The sequence below is a fragment of the Salvelinus alpinus genome, chromosome 31, assembly GCF_045679555.1.
Source record: "Salvelinus alpinus chromosome 31, SLU_Salpinus.1, whole genome shotgun sequence".
NCBI classification, from domain to species: domain Eukaryota; kingdom Metazoa; phylum Chordata; class Actinopteri; order Salmoniformes; family Salmonidae; genus Salvelinus; species Salvelinus alpinus.
Genome location: NC_092116.1, coordinates 23,736,868 through 23,753,895, shown reverse-complemented (window position 1 = coordinate 23,753,895; position 17,028 = coordinate 23,736,868). Strand labels below are relative to the sequence as shown.

Sequence of the window (17,028 nt, the reverse complement as noted above, 5' to 3'; positions counted from 1 at the left end):
TAAGAATTTGTTCTTAAATGACTTGCATAGTTAAGTGTGATAAGGCCACTGGCAACCATGACTCCTAGCAACCTATCATTTGGCTAGGGACAGAGGTGTGAAGGGACAGTTTACGAGCCATAGCCTAGCCTGGTCTGTGTCCCTGAGAGAGAATGAGATTCTACCCCTCTAACCAGGGACTGATTTAGACCTGGGACACTTCATCAGGTAGAGCAGAAAACCAACAGTAGTCCGGACCTCGTAGCGTAAGATTTGAACACCCCTGAACTAGAGCAACTTGAAACAGACCAACTGTACTTTAAGTAAGCTGCATTTAGGCACGCAGCCCAATTCTGACATTGTTTGCCACAATTTGGTATTTTGACCAATCAGATCAGCTCTGAAAAGTATCTCATGTGATTGATCAAAAGACCAATTAGTGGGGAAAAAAATCTGAATTGGGCTGCTTGTCTAAACACAGCTCTAGTAGCAGCACCAGGGGGTGATGGCAGTGGCCAATTCACAAGACACCAGGAACATAATTTCAGGGGTTCCGACTAGTTAGTAGACAGCAGATTAGGAGAACTAACGCGGCAGGTTAGAATAACGACAGGTTAGGAGAATTAACATGGTAGGTTAGGAAAATTTGGTTACGGTTAGAATTAACGCAGCAGGTTAGGAGAATTAACATGGTAGGTTTGGAGAATTAGGTTAATAAGGTTAGGAGAATTAACATGGTAGGTTTGGAGAATTAGCGCAGTAGGTTAGGAAAATTTGGTTAATAAGGTTAGAACTTATGCAGCAGGTTAGGAGAATTAATGCGGTAGGTTAGAATTAACGAAGCAGGTTAGGATAATTAACGTAGCAGGTTAAGAGAACTAACGTGATAGGTTAAGAGAACTTACGGTTAGGAAGAGTTAGATAAAATACTTTACTAACCTCCTATTGCTGTTCTCCATCTAGTCCCAACCTCATGCCAGTTTCATAGTTGGGCAGCCTGACTGGGTTTATAGTTGCCGCCTTGTGGTGATTTTAAACAGCACCAGTTTTTGTAACCCACCGTCACCTTTATCAATTAAGATTTATCAAGATCGTCGCAATGGTAGGATGTTTTTTAGGACTTCGAGATGTCTAAATGCATGATAGATACAATTATTAAATCTATAACTTCATTGTTGGAGAAGGACCCGTATGTAAGCTTATCAGTCTATTACGCCTATTGTCTACAAAGCATGTGACAACTTTTTTTAAGTACATATGAATGCAACTTGAACCATGATTTACTTGATTTCAAACAGTACCAGTTTGTAACCCACTCTTCAAGGCCATCTAAAGACTGAAGTGAAATACTAGGCTTACCTTATGACTGCTTCATCGTAGGCAGCACCACTGAATTATTTCAGTTTAAGTTGAACTGGGTGGGACTTCCTATGGAATGAGAGATCACAACTCCATCAAGGTCTTTAGGATCAGCCAATGATTTATACTCGTAAGTAAACATCCCATAACTGCAGGTGGCAGTCAGTCATCATTTGCTTTATACTGCTTGGAACACTGGCAGTAGTCACCAACTCAGTGGCACTGTACCTCAAGACAGTTGGCCTCAATGGAGCTGTCCATGCTCACGGACACAACAGGTCCAATGTCTCTGGCTTACCCTAAATATGTGAAAGCAGATTTGAACATAAACCAACTACAAACACCAGAAATTATTCAAAATATACTTTTTTTTAACAACCTAATGTGTGAAAATGTACACGAATGCAATTGCAACCATAGTTCTTGTTAAAAAGGAGAAATACCTTTATTTTATTTAAGACCATTAAAATAAATACTATACAGAACCCAATGTAGAAATTTTGGTACACGGCTTCTGTCTCAAAAAAATGTTAACAATATCACATTTCCTTTAATAAATTCAGTTAAAAAATAGCACTGACAAAGCAATAACTCTGCACATTCCTTTCCCCCACCCACCCAGTGAGGCAATTTTATAAAACGGAAAAAATAAAGACAATCGCCATCATTTGTAGGTTGGTCCTTCGTATAAAGACCTCTCCAACAGTTTGGTGAGGTAGGTTACAAACGTGACACCCTTTCAAATCTAATCTTTCTGGAAAGAAAATCATAAACTAAAGAAAATAGCCTGTGAAACGTAAAATCCTCACAACCGGGTTTGTGACAATTGGAAACAAGGCATAGATGGATCTCTGTAGGGCTGCAGAACCCTTCCAACTGAGATTCCTGGGAAATCTGGGAATTTTTGGGAAAAGTTGGAATGTCACATTTTCTGCCTTGAGCAGCAGTCGCCCTGCCACCCCACCAATACACGACAGGCTTCAAACTAAAAATAATGCTACCTCAACTTCGGACTATACAAAAGGATAAAGAAAGTATAAACAAGAGAATCACACAGCAGAGATCAGGATCAAGGAAACATTTCATACTCATTCATGATCACATCTCACATTTTATTTGTTATTTGTTGAAGATGCTCCTTGAACACCCTTTAAAACCCACCCCAAGACGAGCTGGATACATTGTAGTCTTTTCGGAAGTACTATTCTGGTACGTAATAACTTCTCCAAGAACCCCCCCCCCCCCCCCCCAAAAGGGCAATAGTAATTTTATAGTCACACTTAAGAACTATTAACACCCACTGACTGGAGAGCAATGAAGCACGTCACAATAGTGAGATGCGTCCAAAATTGCACCCTGTAGCCTACATAGTGCAGTATATAGGGAATAGGGTACAGTGTCAGATGCAGCCAGAGTCACCCTAACTAAAAGCTAGTCACTTCCCAACATTATACACAAATGCCATTAAGTTGCATCAATTGGGGGTAAAGAGTAGACAACCACAACTAAGGTGGTCAGGTCAGTCCATTAAGTTAAATAGAGGGCACAGACGGCAGGTAGCCTAGTGGTTAAGAGCGTTACCAGCAACCTTTAGATTACTGGCCCAAAACCCCAAGAGACAACTGAAGAAAAAAAATGCCCTTGAGCAAGGCACTTAACAGAAATTGCTCCTGTAAGACACTCTGGATAAGAGCATCTGCTAAATAACTAAAATGCACAAAAGCCATTACGGCTAAGATGCATGTGTGCCCTCTATCAAACTCTATGGGGAGTCAACTAATCACCCAGTATCAGTCCTTAGTGCTTGGGCACCCAATAATTTAGAACCATCTCAGGGTGTCAGGGGTTGTTCCAAAGAGGAACAACCCCATCGACAATGCATTTTTGACTTTGGAAAGTGGTGTGGGTGGGGTAGAACTTAAGCTATACTATACTTACCTGACCAGAATACCGTAAAGGGCTATGAGGACAAGACAAAAACCCCAGTGTAAGAGTAAAATCATTTGTATTGAGTTTGAATACCAGTCGGTATTCAATCACAAGGATAGGAACCAAAGGTGAAATAGGATCGGATTTCCGGTCAAGAGGGGGAGGGCTCCAGGATCTGAGTGATCGTCGTTTTAACCGATTGGAGGGGGCTATTGGGTTTGGGGTTTTGTTGAAGCCAAGGGGATTGAGAGAGGACAGAAGGTTTGGGGCGGGGCAGAAGGAAATCTTCCAGAATCTAGATGAGGTCAGCCACATTCATGGGCATCTCCTCAACAGTGGTGTTGTAGAACGTCTCGATGTCCCTCAGCGTGCGCTTGTCCTCCTCAGTCACCATGTTGATGGCAACTCCCTTGCGGCCAAAACGACCCCCTCGACCAATCCTGACCGGAGAGAATGGAGGGTTTAGGTTGGATATTTAGTTGCATCTCTTTTGGTTGACATGTTGAAATGGACCTGCTGCATGTAGAGGAGCTGCTTGGTGCTACTGGACAAGAGATCAGTTCAACCCATTATCTGGAACCATTGACAGTTCACATTTAGCCATTTGTTTTCCCCAATTCTGTAAGTCTAACCAGTGTACTCCACTAAATGCATTGTAAGAGAACATGGAAAGACATCACAACTTCCATCAAATACGCTGTATTCAGCCAGTGTGGAATCTGATCATGAGTTCCAGAGCCCTGAGGTCCAGAACACACCAGCCAACAGAACGCTGAGTGGTAGAACTAGAACACTCAGGGGGTTCCAGAGTCAGTTGACACGCATGGATTTCATCATTATACAGCTCTAGAAACCTACGCTTACTTTCATGGTTGCAGATGCACAACTGAGCATTCTAATAAATGAGCACTGATGATTATCAAGTGCATTTCAGTGGCTTGGAAATACAATGACATTGAAAAGTAGTTAGGAAAACCTTTGATCATTTAAAGTGTATAATATTTGAGTGGAGCACACCATTAGAAAGTCTTTTGACAATTGGCTAGCGCGCAACATTGACATCAGTCTAAAGTAAAACTGGCATGCTGGCAAAGTTGTTACATAAGTAATATTTGACTACTTTAGCAATGGCAGTGTAATTCAGACTAGTCGTTGGCCTCTGTCAGAATGACTGAGGGTGTCAGAACTTTCGGGCCAACACTACACTGTCGCTTGAGCACGTTCATAATGGTATGAAGCAATAAGAGGTGCAACCTACAAAGTCAGATATATGTAGGCACATAAACCACCCCGGTGTCAATATATTGCTCTGCATGGATCATAATGTTCATTTCTAACGCTGCCTTCTAGGAATTGCACTTTAAGTCACCTGTGGATGTAGTTCTCCCTATTGGTGGGCAGATCATAGTTGATGACCAGGGACACCTGCTGGACATCGATACCTCTGGCCTGGAGCGGGACAGAGACCAAGGGAATAATCACTCATTAGCGCTGTACTTCGACTGGTGACAAAGCATAAGAGGACGGACATGTTTGGTATAGTCAGCCAACAAGGAAACAGACATTACATTAGAGAACAGCTGTAAACCGCTAATAAGTCATGAGTTGGGACTTTGAACCTAGTCACTGGAGAGCAGACTAAAATCACTACCTAAGACCAAGCTGGTAGGAGAGTTCTGGGCCCAAACTAACAGGGAGTGGGTGGGGGCAACCATTAGTGGGACACCATTAACAGGAAGGGACTTACCAGCAGGTCAGTGGTGATGAGAACCCTGCTGGAGCCTGAACGGAACTCCCTCATGATCAAGTCCCTCTCCTTCTGGTCCATGTCGCCGTGCTGGAAGAGATAAGACATGAGCTACAAGTCATACGAATGCATAAGACATTGGTATGAGATTCCTTTGGACCCAGGGTCCAGTTTGGATATTGTAGACTATCATTGGTGTGGTAATGCCACGATGGACTTTTTGACTGGGTTGTCAAAATGCTATACACAATGTGAAAATAATAAGTTTGTGTCATCTGTGCCCATAGCATGAACCAGCCTATTCCTCACTGAACAGAGCTGGCTGGGATGAACATGGACTGTTTCTCTTCCCCTGCCAGATATAAGATTCAGTGCCATTAGAGGACACCGCCTTGCCCAGTTGACAGGGGGGGGGGGGTGAAGTCAGATCGTATAAATAGAATTCCGACCCCATTGACTTGCCGCGCACACTAATTGTATGGGACAACCCCACATTGACAGCTACATTAAGGAAATCAGACTACACTTATGAACATCACTTTGATTGCCTTGTGCCTGGGTCACAAATCTAAGAGTCAATTTAAGCTTGATCTGAAAAGATGTATGAGACGCCGTGGAGCCTCCGGAGGCACGCAGAGACCAAACTGAGCTCTGTACCGCATTGCGCCTCCCAAATATTGTAACAAGGCCGAGGACTCCATATAGTTCCGCATTGACATGATTGGTTGACGATAGGTGGGGGCAAGAGGTCCTGTATAAACAAGCTCCCTTGACAACAGCGCCGTGAAGCTGAAGCAGGAATGCCCTGACTTCTGCAGAGGCTGTATCACCGTAAATTCTGCATGGCCAAATGCAGATGTTGAATTGACCATGCAGTGCCTCAATCTAAAATTACCGTAAATGAAACCGTTAGTTTCAATTCTCCAGCATTTAGTCTGTAGCGTAAGGTCCAAGTTAAATTCATGCTATGGCTGAAGCCCAAGTAATCTCAAGTTCAAAGGTGGTTCCTTACTCTGCTAGAGATTTCATAGCAACAGCTAGAGTAGTCAGGTCAGTCCATAGAAGTGAATAGAGGGCACATACGACATTACAGCAGCGATGCATGTGGTGCACTCTATCCGACCTTATGGGCTAGTCAAAAGGGTCCTCGTCTTACCAGAGCGGACACAGTAAAATCCCTGGCATGCATCTTCTCAGTGAGCCAGTCCACCTTCCTCCTAGTATTGATGAAGATCACAGCCTGGGTGATTGTCAGGGTCTCATAGAGATCACACAGGGTGTCAAGCTTCCACTCCTGGTAGAGGGGAGACATTGAGAATGGGTTAGAAGATGACTAGGCAGTCAAGGATGTGAGTTTAGTCACTCACATTGATAACCTTCCACAATTTGGATATGGTCTGAACAGAAGTAGCTTTAGTATCATTTAGTTTAGCCTTGCGAGTTTAGGTACAAATGGCCAAAATAGAAGTATAGAACGCATCAATGCAGATGATTTACCCACCAATATTTTCACTCATACTTCTCTACCACAGTCCAAATGATCTATGAGCCAAAATCTCACAAGTGGAAAGCCTTTGGCAGGATAGTAAATCATGAAGGTGTGCCATTCACAGCTTTAGTCAGATCACGCCCAGGGAGCCTGAGGCCACGCTAACAACCAGCTGACAGAATGCCAACTGGCCACCGGGAGGCCCAAGGGGTTCTGGGATCAGTTGACATGGATTAGTTTCATCAACCCCCCCCCATTGGATTACAGCAGCCATTTTGAAAGTTTGGATAAGATTCTGCTACATTACTGAATCGTAACACTTCAGAATTGAAGGCAGCGCAGCCATAGGATGTACTCAACTATCTCGTCAGAAAACAGGCTAAATCGATTCTAGCGAGATAATGGACCAAATGCAACCCCATCTTAGATCTGTGCCCAAGGGCAACGCACACCTCTTTCTCCACATTGATGTAGAACTGTCTGATACCCTCCAGGGTAAGCTCCTCCTTCTTGACCAGGATGCGGATTGGCTCACGCATGAACTTCTTGGTGACCTCCAGGACATCCTGGGGCATGGTGGCAGACAGCAGCACCACCTAGAGGGGTGGCAGAGGTTAAAGGGCATGTTTAACTACTTGATGTAACAGGAAAAATAAAGGGATGTTAGATGTGTTTAAGTCAATGGCCTTTTGGCAATTGTATTTGCTTAACGCCTAAGTCTTCGCCTCCCTAAGAAAAAGGTCAAAGGTAATCGAGGAGCGGGAGAGTCAATTCACTAGGCGCCTTTGTCAAGAGGGACGTCTCCCAAAGGTGATTTAAAACAAATCAAGCAAGACATTTTAGATAAAATATTCTACTTAGTTTTACAGGCGCATGGTTTCCTACCGACAAGACAAAAGTTGATTCAAGGGGGTGCGGCAGATCAAAACTCTTCCGAAGGACCGATAGTTGGCCACCATACAAGGTTAGTTATGCTTATCTTGGTGGGGAGAACTCTTCCATTCACCTAACAAATAGACACTACCACAGTTCAGAGGTCGACCGATTAATCGGAATGGCCGAGTTCAAGTTCTCATAACAATCGGTAATCAGTATTTTTGGACACCGATTTGGCCATATTTATTTTTACACCTTTATTTAACTAGGCAAGTTAGTTAAGAACAATTCTTATTTTCAATGACGGCCTAGAACGGTGGGTTAACTGCCTTGTTCATGGGCAGAACGACAGATTTTTACCTTGTCAGTTCGGGGATTCAATCTTGCAACCTTACGGTTAACTAGTCCAACGCTTTAACCACCTGCCTCATTGCACTCCACGAGGAGCCTGCCTGTTACGCGAATGCAGTAAGAAGCCAAGGTAAGTTGCTAGCTAGCATTAAACTGATCTTATAAAAAAAACAATAATCACTAGTCAACTTTTTAGGGATGGGGGCAGCATTTTCACTTTGGATGTATAGCATGCCCAAAGTGAACTGCCTCCTACTCTGTCCCAGATGCTAATATATGCATATTATTATTGGATAGAAAACACTGAAGTTTCTAAAACGGTTTGAATCATGTCTGAGTATAACAGAACTCATATGGCAGGCAAAAACCAAAAAAGGAAGTGGGAATTCTGACGCAGTTCGATTTTCAACTCATCGCCTATTGAAATGCCAGTGGGATATGGATCTTTTTGCACTTCCTACACCTTCCACTAGATGCCAACAGTCTGTAGAACATTGAATTAAGCTTCTACTGTGATGTTAGGGTGGATGGGGGCTGTTTGAGTCAGTGGTCTGGCAGAGAGCCAGGTCCTGGTCACGCGCATTCCACATGATAGCGACTTGCGGTCCATTATTTCTACAGACAAAAAAGAAATTCTCCGGTTGGAACGTTATTGAATATTTAGGATAACATCCTGAAGATTGATTCTATAGTTAGTTTGACAAGTTATTTCGACCTGTAATATAACTTTGAAGTTTTCGTCCGACGTTCGCCTGGATCGGCACGATCGTTTGGATGTGTATACTAAACATGCTAACAAAAGTAGCTACTTGGACATAAATAATGGACATTATCGAACAAAACAACAATTTGTGGAAATAGGATTCCTGGGAGTGCATTCTGATGAAGATCAAAGGGAATATTTATCATGTAACTTTGTATTTCTGTTGACTCCAACATGGTGGAGAACTGTTGTTTATATCCGAGCGCCGTCTCAGATTATTGCATGGTGTGCTTTTTCCGTAAAGTTTTTGAAATCTGACACAGCGGTTGCATTAACTACACATGGTTGATGATATTACTAGTTTATCTAGCGTGTCCTGCGTTGCATATAATCGATGCGGTGCGCATATAATCGTTGCGTTGCTCCACCGTGTACCTAACCATATACATCCATGCCTTCCTTAAAATCAATACACAAGTATATATTTTTAAACCTGCATATTTAGTTAACTTCTTGCAACTACAGGGGGTGCTGTTCCGCATTAGCATTTTTTGGTCTCCAAATTAAACTGCCTCGTGCTCAATTCTTGATCGTACAATATGCATATTATTGTTATTATTGGATAGAAAACACTTTCTAGTTTCTATAGCCGTTGGAATTTTGTCTCTGAGTGGTACAGAACTACTTCTACAGCACTTTTCCTGACAGGGAGTCAGATTTCAGAAATTTTGACCCCTGATCTGGGGTCGGTTTTAAGGTGCCTGTAAATGCTATGGAGAAACCGACACTGCCTACGTCTTCCTCTGGGTGTCAGTACGTCATGACGTTTTGAATGGATTCGATTGCGCAATCAGAGCCACTATAAAACAACAAAACGTGGAAGTATCGTTCTTTCCCTTCGCGCGTCTTACGCAAGATGGACATCGGACTTGCCTCCTTCCAAATGGTTGTTTAGCCAGTAATATTTCTCTGGTCATATTTTTACTCGTTATAGTTGTTATAATTTGAACCGTTTTATAGCAATTTATATCCGTTTAGCGCGATTTTGAGGAATTTCTTTGTCGTGCACTTTGAAGCTTAGGGCACGTTTCGGGGTCTCGGTCGATGTTAGTGGACATTTCGAAGGACAGAGGACATCTATCGACCAAAAGAAGATTAGACCCAAGAAAGGATACATTGCCCAAGAATCTGATGGAAAATCACCTCATAGTTATCGCTTCACTTGGCGAACCCTGTATTGCACAGTAAGGATAATTTTAGAAATGTAAATCAGCGGTTGCATTAACTAATTTGTCTTTCGATTCCTGTCAACCCTGTATTTTTTAGTCAAGTATATGATTAGCTTTCGATTAAACTAGATCACTCTGAAAGATGACGTCCGACATTGAGGCTTGATTTGCTACTATTTTCATTGTATAACCACGGTTTTGTATGGCTAAATATGCACATTTTCAAACAAACTCTATATGTATGTTGTAAAATGATGTTACAGGAGTGTCATCGGAAGAATTCTGAGAAGGTTAGAGAAAAAATTAATATATTTTGGCGATGATTACATTATAGCTCTCTTTGGCTTGAATCGATGCTCTGGTAACGTTTGCACATGTGGTATGCTAACTTATCGATTTATTGTGTTTTCGCTGTAAAACGCTTAGAAAATCTGAAATATTGTCTGAAATCACAAGATCTGTCTTTCCATTGCTATGCTTTGTCTATTCTTATGAAATGTTTTATGATGAGTAAATTGGTCATACACGTTGCTCTCTCTAGTAATTCTAGTCGAGTTGTGATGACGGTGCAATTGTAAACTGTGATTTCTACCTGAAATATGCACGTTTTTCTAACAAAACCTATCCTATACCATAAATATGTTATCAGACTGTCATCTGATTAGGTTTTTTCTTGGTTAGTGGCTATTTATATCTTTATTTGGCCGAATTTGTGATAGCTACTGATGGAGTAAAAAAAGTGGTGTCTTTTGCTAACGTGGTTAGCTAATAGATTTACATATTGTGTCTTCCCTGTAAAACATTTTAAAAAACAGAAATGATGGGTTTATTCACAAGATCTGTATCTTTCATCTGGTGTCTTGGACTTGTGATTTAATGATATTTAGATGCTACTATCTACTTGTGAAGCTATGCTAGCTATGCTAATCAGTGTGTGGGGGGTGATCCCGGACCCGGGGTAGAGGCTCGTGAAAGGTTAATATTGCCTGCTAACATGAATTTCTTTGTGTCACTTCTCGTGCAACAGAGTCAGGGTATAGGCAGCAGTTTGGGCCGCCTGGCTCGTTGCGAACTGCGTGAAGACTATTTCTTCCTAACAAAGACAGCCAACTTCGCCAAACGGGGGATGATTTACAAAAGCGCATTTGCAAAAAAAGCACAATAGTCGCACGACTGCAGCTAACCATAAACACCAATGCCTTTCTTAAGATCAATACACAGAAGTATATATATTTAAACCCGCACATTTAGCTAAAAGAAATCCAGGTTAGCAGGCAATATTAACCATGTGAAATTGTGTCACTTCTCTTGCGTTCATTGCATTCAGGGTATATGCAACCGTTTGGGCCGCCTGGCTTAGTGCCAACTAATTTGCCAGAATTTTACATAACTATGACATAACATTGAAGGTTGTGAAATGTAACAGGAATATTTAGACTTAGGGATGCCATCCGTTAGATAAAATACGGAACGGTTCCGTATTTCACTGAAAGAATAAACATTTTGTTTGAGATGATAGTTTCCAGATTCGACCATATTAATGACCTACGGCTCATATTATCATAATTAAGTCTGATTTGATAGAGCAGTCTGACTGAGCAATGTTAGGCTCAAGCAGGCTAGTAAGTATTCATTCAAACACGTCCGTGCGTTTTGCCAGCAGCCCTTCGCAATGCTCCAAGCATTACGCTGTTCATGACTTCAAGCCTATCAACTCCCAAGATTAGGCTGGTGTAACTGATGTGAAATGGCTAGCTAGTTAGCATGGTGCACGCTAATAGTGTTTCAAACGTCACTCGCTCTGAGACTTGGAGTAGTTGTTCCCCTTGCTCTGCATGGGTAACGCTGCTACGAGGGTGGCTGTTGTCGATGTGTTCCTGGTTTGAGCGAGGAGCGGCACGGAAGCTATACTGTTACACTGGCAATACTAAAGTGCCTATAAGAACACCCAATTGTCAAAGGTATATGAAACACAAATCATATAGAGAGGAAAAAATCCTATAACTCCTATATTAACTACAACCTAAAACTTCTTACCTGGGAATATTGAAGACGCATGTTAAAAGGAACCACCAGCTTTCATATGTTCTCATGTTCTGAGCACGGAACTTAAACGTTAGTTTCCCTACATGGCACATATTGCACTTTTACTTTCTTCAACACTTTGTTTTTGCATTATTTAAACCAAATTGGCCATGTTTCATTATTTATTTTGGGCTAAATTGATTTTATTGATGTACTATATTACGTTAAGTGTTAATAAGTATTGTTGTAATTGTCATTACAAATAAAATAAGTGTTCATTCAGTATTGTTGTAATTGTCATTATTATAAATAAAATAATCAGCCGATTAATCGGTCAACCTCTACCACAGTTTCTGGATCTCGGAGCAGCAAGGGCGGAGAATGGACCTTCACACGAGAAAATTACACCAGATGAATAGCCCCTTGAAGTCAACAACAGTTCAACCTCAGGGAAGAGGCAAAGCCAACCACACCCACAGGAGTGACTGGTGTGCTGAACAGTTGTAAACTGAAAGTTGGGCAACAGGTGACTAAGTTGTAAACTGCTAATAAGTTATGGGTTGGGACTGAGGCAGTCACTGGAGAGCAGTTAAACTGAATCAAGTTCATAACTAAAAGCAAAGTACACAGCAATGCAGTTAAGCCTGTCCTACAGACCAGTTAGCTGAAAGGTGTAACAAGTAACTTGTGCAATCTAACTAAATGTCCTTAAGACAATGCACTTTAGCAATGACTACAATGGCAAATATTTCAAGCTAGAGGAAACAGATACAGGAATGTCAAAAAAAAGTTACTTCCAATCAGATTCGAGCTACTACAGATGGGTGTAATAGTGCTGGTGGGTTGGGGTTAGTACAAGTCAGAATGACATACCTGCGTGCTGGTGGGGAGCTTCTGGAAGATCTCGTAGATCTGGTCCTTGAAACCACGACTCAACATCTCATCAGCCTCATCCAGCACAAACATCTTGATGTTCTTGGAGGCTGCATGGAGGCAAGGTGGAGTGATGCAACATTGAAAATACATCTACAAGTAGTCACTTCATTCTTTCTTCACTGGTATTATCACTACTACATTCATGGCAGAAGGGATAAAATGAGGGCAAATGCCCAGTGAACAATCTGATTCAATGCATTTACTATGTGCAAATCAAGTTGAGTCATTGAAAAATACTGTATTCAGCCAGTGTGGAATCTGATCATGAGTTCCAGAGCCCTGAGGTCCAGAACACACCAGCCAACAGAACGCTGAGTGGTAGAACTAGAACACTCAGGGGGTTCCAGAGTCAGTTGACACGCATGGATTTCATCATTATACAGCTCTAGAAACCTACCCCGCCAATCAAAGGTCTTATGAACTGCACACCTGGGTGCTACTAAGGAACAAAATGTGCAACAAACCATTGATGTTACCGCTACACTATTTATTGGTCAACTACTACATGTGGTGAATTAGATAACGTGTATAAAATTACTTTTTTTTTTTTTTTTTAAAGAAAGAAATTCACCCATTGATGGTCAATGAACCGTTTAACCCCTACTTACCCAGGTATTTGCGGTTCAACATATCAAACACGCGACCAGGGGTCCCCACCACTATGTGAGGGGCCTCAGCCTGCAGCTTGGTGACCTCGTTACGGACGTTGGTCCCTCCAATACAGGCATGGCAGGAGGCTCCCATGTAGTCACCCAGTGCCAGGATGACCTTCTGGATCTATTGAGGGGAGGAGGAGTTATTATAGTAATGTTCAAATTAACAATCAGGGGAGAAATATAGAATGGTTTCAGACTATAGCGGGGTGGTGTTCTTTACTCATATAGAATGGTTTCAGACTATAGCGGGGTTGTGTTCTTTACTCAAGACAACACTGTAGTTTGTAAGACTGCCACCTGTTTTGATGTGGGAAACCTCTCAACTGTATATGTTGGAAGCACATCAGATATACATCTGTGCCCATAGCATGAACCAGCCTATTCCTCACTGAACAGAGCTGGCTGGGATGAACATGGACTGTTTCTCTTCCCCTGCCAGATATAAGACTCAGTGCCATTAGAGGACACTGCCTTGCCCAGTTGACAGGGGGGTTAATGAGGTCAACAAACAAAAAGTCCCAAGTTTGGAATTGTGACATTTCTCAGGGTTGACCCAGGGTTAGCAAAATGTCAGCTGTTTACATTTCAAAACTATCGACACCTCTGGCTTCAGTGGCAGCTACTTAAACCCAGGCCAAACCAAAGTTAGCTTTGTGGCATGTTTTAAAAGCAGTCAATGATAAGCCAGAAACTAAACCCACTAAAGTTACTTCAAATGCAATTCTTGGATATAGGACCACAGGACAAGAAATGCAACGGTTTCATGCTAGAGATGTGAACATTACCCATTTGTTTTTAATTCCTTTTATTGTCCAGCTCATCCCCTCTCCTCCCTTGTCAACACACCTGCTGAGCCAACTCTCTGGTGGGAGCCAGGACCAGGGCTTGTGTGCCCTTCAGCTCCATGTCAATCTGCTGCAGGATGGAGATGGCAAAGGTCGCAGTCTTCCCAGTACCAGACTGAGCCTGTGCAATCACATCATAACCTGGAGACAGACAAGAATGCCAAGCTCAACATATAAATAAAGTTCATACACACTACGGCTGATTTAGTGGTAGGTTTCCTATACCGTTACTCTTTGGGTGTTATCCAATGCTTTTCCCTAGAATGTTACATCAAAACACAAACTAGACCAGAAAGCACCCCCAACCAATACCAGTTTGCTTTCAGAATTGTTTCAATAAGGCAGTAAATATCAGCTACTTAGACCAAAATTCAACTAGTTTATGTCATTTGTGCCCATAGCATGAACCAGCCTATTCCTCACTGAACAGAGCTGGCTGGGATGAACATGGACTGTTTCTCTTCCCCTGCCAGATATAAGATTCAGTGCCATTAGAGGACACCGCCTTGCCCAGTTGACAGGGGGCATGAAGTCAACATGCAGAAGGAAAGGCTTAAGCACTTTTAGTACCTTCCGTTTAAGTGACTGTTAGTCGTCTTTTCAAGCGGACGAGCTAAGAAAAATGTAGATTTCAGTCACTGTAGTGACATGGCAAGTTCCCTGTTGGAATAATCCCACAAGGTTTAGATGTAGTATTTTACCATTATGCCTTGCATCTGAAAAGTGGGTGTGGTTGAGTACTCACCCTTGATACAAGGGAGGATGGCCCTCTGCTGGATAGCGGAGGGTTTCTCAAAACCATAGGCATAGATTCCCCTGAGCAGCTTCTCACCCAGGTTCATCTCATCAAAACTGTCCACGATCTCATTCCAGTTGCTCTGTAGGTTGAGGGCAGAATATAGACATCCACATTATATTTTAGTAAGTTAGCAGACAATCTTATCCAGTTTTAGTTGACAGTGCATTCAAACTAGGTAAAAACCAGCCATCCTTTAGCAACTCCACATCTAACTTCATACATTGGAGATTTGGGGAACCAATTAGCAAGGTAGGCCTCATTACACAATATCTTGACCATCTGAGTATGTACAGTGTTTGCATTTAATTAGGAAGATTTCACACTATTGCGTATCTAGCTAGTCTTTCACATCCAATGTAGAAGTTGTCACACAGAAGCAATACACACCTCAATGATCCCATCTGGCTCCATGCCCTCTGGGCCATTGTCTCTGGGAGGTCTGAAATTAAACAGCAGTAGATGGTCATTATTAACAAACACCAAAGCGACAATGACACTAGGGAAATACTATGCTTCACAATCTAAAGTTGGCATATTGTAGCTTTAAAAAACGTCGAGAAATATCGTTAGGCTACACTAGACAAGCGGGTACGTCCCAGTAATAAACTGTTTTTGGTGATGACAGTACTATAACAGATTTTTTTTTAGAATATGTCAGCTAAACTTCTCATAAGCGTTAATACTATTGCCGAACAGCAGAATTGCACACTGGAGATTGTTCTGTAGATAACGTCGAGGGGGGCGCGGCATTTTCCGAGGAAAAATTGCCCCATGGTCTACATAGCCGCCATTTCAAGATGGTCGTTTTTCACGGCCTGAATGCTGGTGATAGCTAGAGGGATAACAGCAAGCGTAAACGACTGAATATACAAAATTAGTTAAATAAATCAGAAAACAAAACATTTAGTCTGTTTTTGAACATCCGAGTAGTGCATTTTCCTACTGAAAGTAAGCCCTATGAAAACGATTGGTAGGTACCAGGTTTACATATACGTGTCAAACTAGGATTAGCTTGCTAGCCAGCCAACTAGGCCCAAAGTAGAGCCTTTTTTCGATGTATTTGGCAGCTTAATCTATATCACATCTCGACCATTTTTTAAATACACTAGTCGTGTACGGTGTGCTAAGTAGGTCAGAAAAAAAAGATAGCAATCGTAAATCAATCCATCTTTATCATAAGGCCTGCCATTGTCTCGCAAGTACCGTTAACTACGACGACCATGTGCGTGAAATTTCCCCCTGCACTCGCCATCCAGCTGACCTGTAATTTGTCACCATGTTGCCCTGAACAAGATAAATAGGTCGTCGTATGTTCAAAAGTAGGGTTTATCAATACTAGATTAACACATCAGGCGGTATTCCGGAAAGGCCTAGACCAGGCTTGAAAAGCCTCACTCAAGTGTATGCGGAGAAACCGGCACCGCCGCATCTCCGCACTGAAAATTAGCAAGTTGGGCTAACGATCTGGCAGGGGTTTTCAAATCAAACCTACCCCATGTTTCTCAATTCACCAGCTTTTAAGACCATTGACAATAAAACGCTGTCTTTCGACGTTACAGATAAGTCAAAAGTTCTCAAAAAGCCGGGTCGATGGACCTTTAAACGAGCTAACGTTCACTAAATTAACATTAACTGGCTAGCCCGTAATATGCTAGCGACTGTAAACAAACAATTTCGCTTCAAACATTGCATACGTTTTCAGATCACATGCGTTTCATATTTCTATTTAAAATGACAACTTAAACAATATTACGCAATACATTGCCAACTATATGCGTTCATTCCTTACCTATCTTCATACTCAGCCGACATTATCACAAAGGATGAGAATGTGGTAGGAACCTTATATATACGTCAACGTGATGAGCAAACTAGCGATTTCATTGCAGCAGCTCTATGTCTATCAATTATGACTCCACCCACTATGACATATCATTGGCTAATTCATACGTCATTAAATAAGTGATTGACAGCATAATCGCGTTTATTTGCACACAAGCAGGCGGGATATGGTGCATAACCCTCCCATTGCATGTAGCTATTGGGCAAAAGCAGTCTTAATGTCGGTTTTCATTGGGTATTTCCTTTGCAACATTGAGCGCGCT

General features: G+C 42.0%; 1 protein-coding gene and 2 non-coding genes across 3 annotated transcripts; all 3 read right to left on the bottom strand.

Annotated features, from left to right (window-relative positions):
- Positions 1 to 1,758: 1,758 nt before the first annotated feature.
- LOC139561736 (eukaryotic initiation factor 4A-I-like) lies at positions 1,759 to 16,790 on the bottom strand. Its single transcript, XM_071379002.1, has 11 exons — positions 16,713 to 16,790; positions 15,311 to 15,362; positions 14,870 to 15,002; positions 14,126 to 14,265; positions 13,232 to 13,400; positions 12,561 to 12,670; positions 6,956 to 7,099; positions 6,171 to 6,308; positions 5,015 to 5,104; positions 4,637 to 4,716; positions 1,759 to 3,707 (listed from the first exon to the last, which is right to left on the bottom strand). The coding sequence occupies exons 1-11, from the start codon at positions 16,733 to 16,735 to the stop codon at positions 3,563 to 3,565; spliced, it is 1,224 nt and encodes a 407-aa protein (XP_071235103.1). The 5' UTR covers positions 16,736 to 16,790; the 3' UTR covers positions 1,759 to 3,562.
- LOC139561939 (small nucleolar RNA SNORD10) lies at positions 3,967 to 4,109 on the bottom strand. Its single transcript, XR_011672258.1, has one exon. It is a non-coding gene; the product is annotated as a small nucleolar RNA SNORD10 (small nucleolar RNA).
- LOC139561938 (small nucleolar RNA SNORD10) lies at positions 12,862 to 13,004 on the bottom strand. Its single transcript, XR_011672257.1, has one exon. It is a non-coding gene; the product is annotated as a small nucleolar RNA SNORD10 (small nucleolar RNA).
- Positions 16,791 to 17,028: the final 238 nt, after the last annotated feature.

Excerpts from the sequence above, each read along its gene's own strand:
- LOC139561736 (XM_071379002.1), bottom strand. The coding sequence starts at position 16,735 with ATGTCGGCTGAGTATGAAGATAG. Across the intron at positions 14,266-14,869 it reads CATCCTCCCTTGTATCAAGG|GTTATGATGTGATTGCACAG; the intron begins GTGAGTACTCAA and ends GTCTGTCTCCAG. Across the intron at positions 13,401-14,125 it reads CCAGAGAGTTGGCTCAGCAG|ATCCAGAAGGTCATCCTGGC; the intron begins GTGTGTTGACAA and ends TCCCCTCAATAG.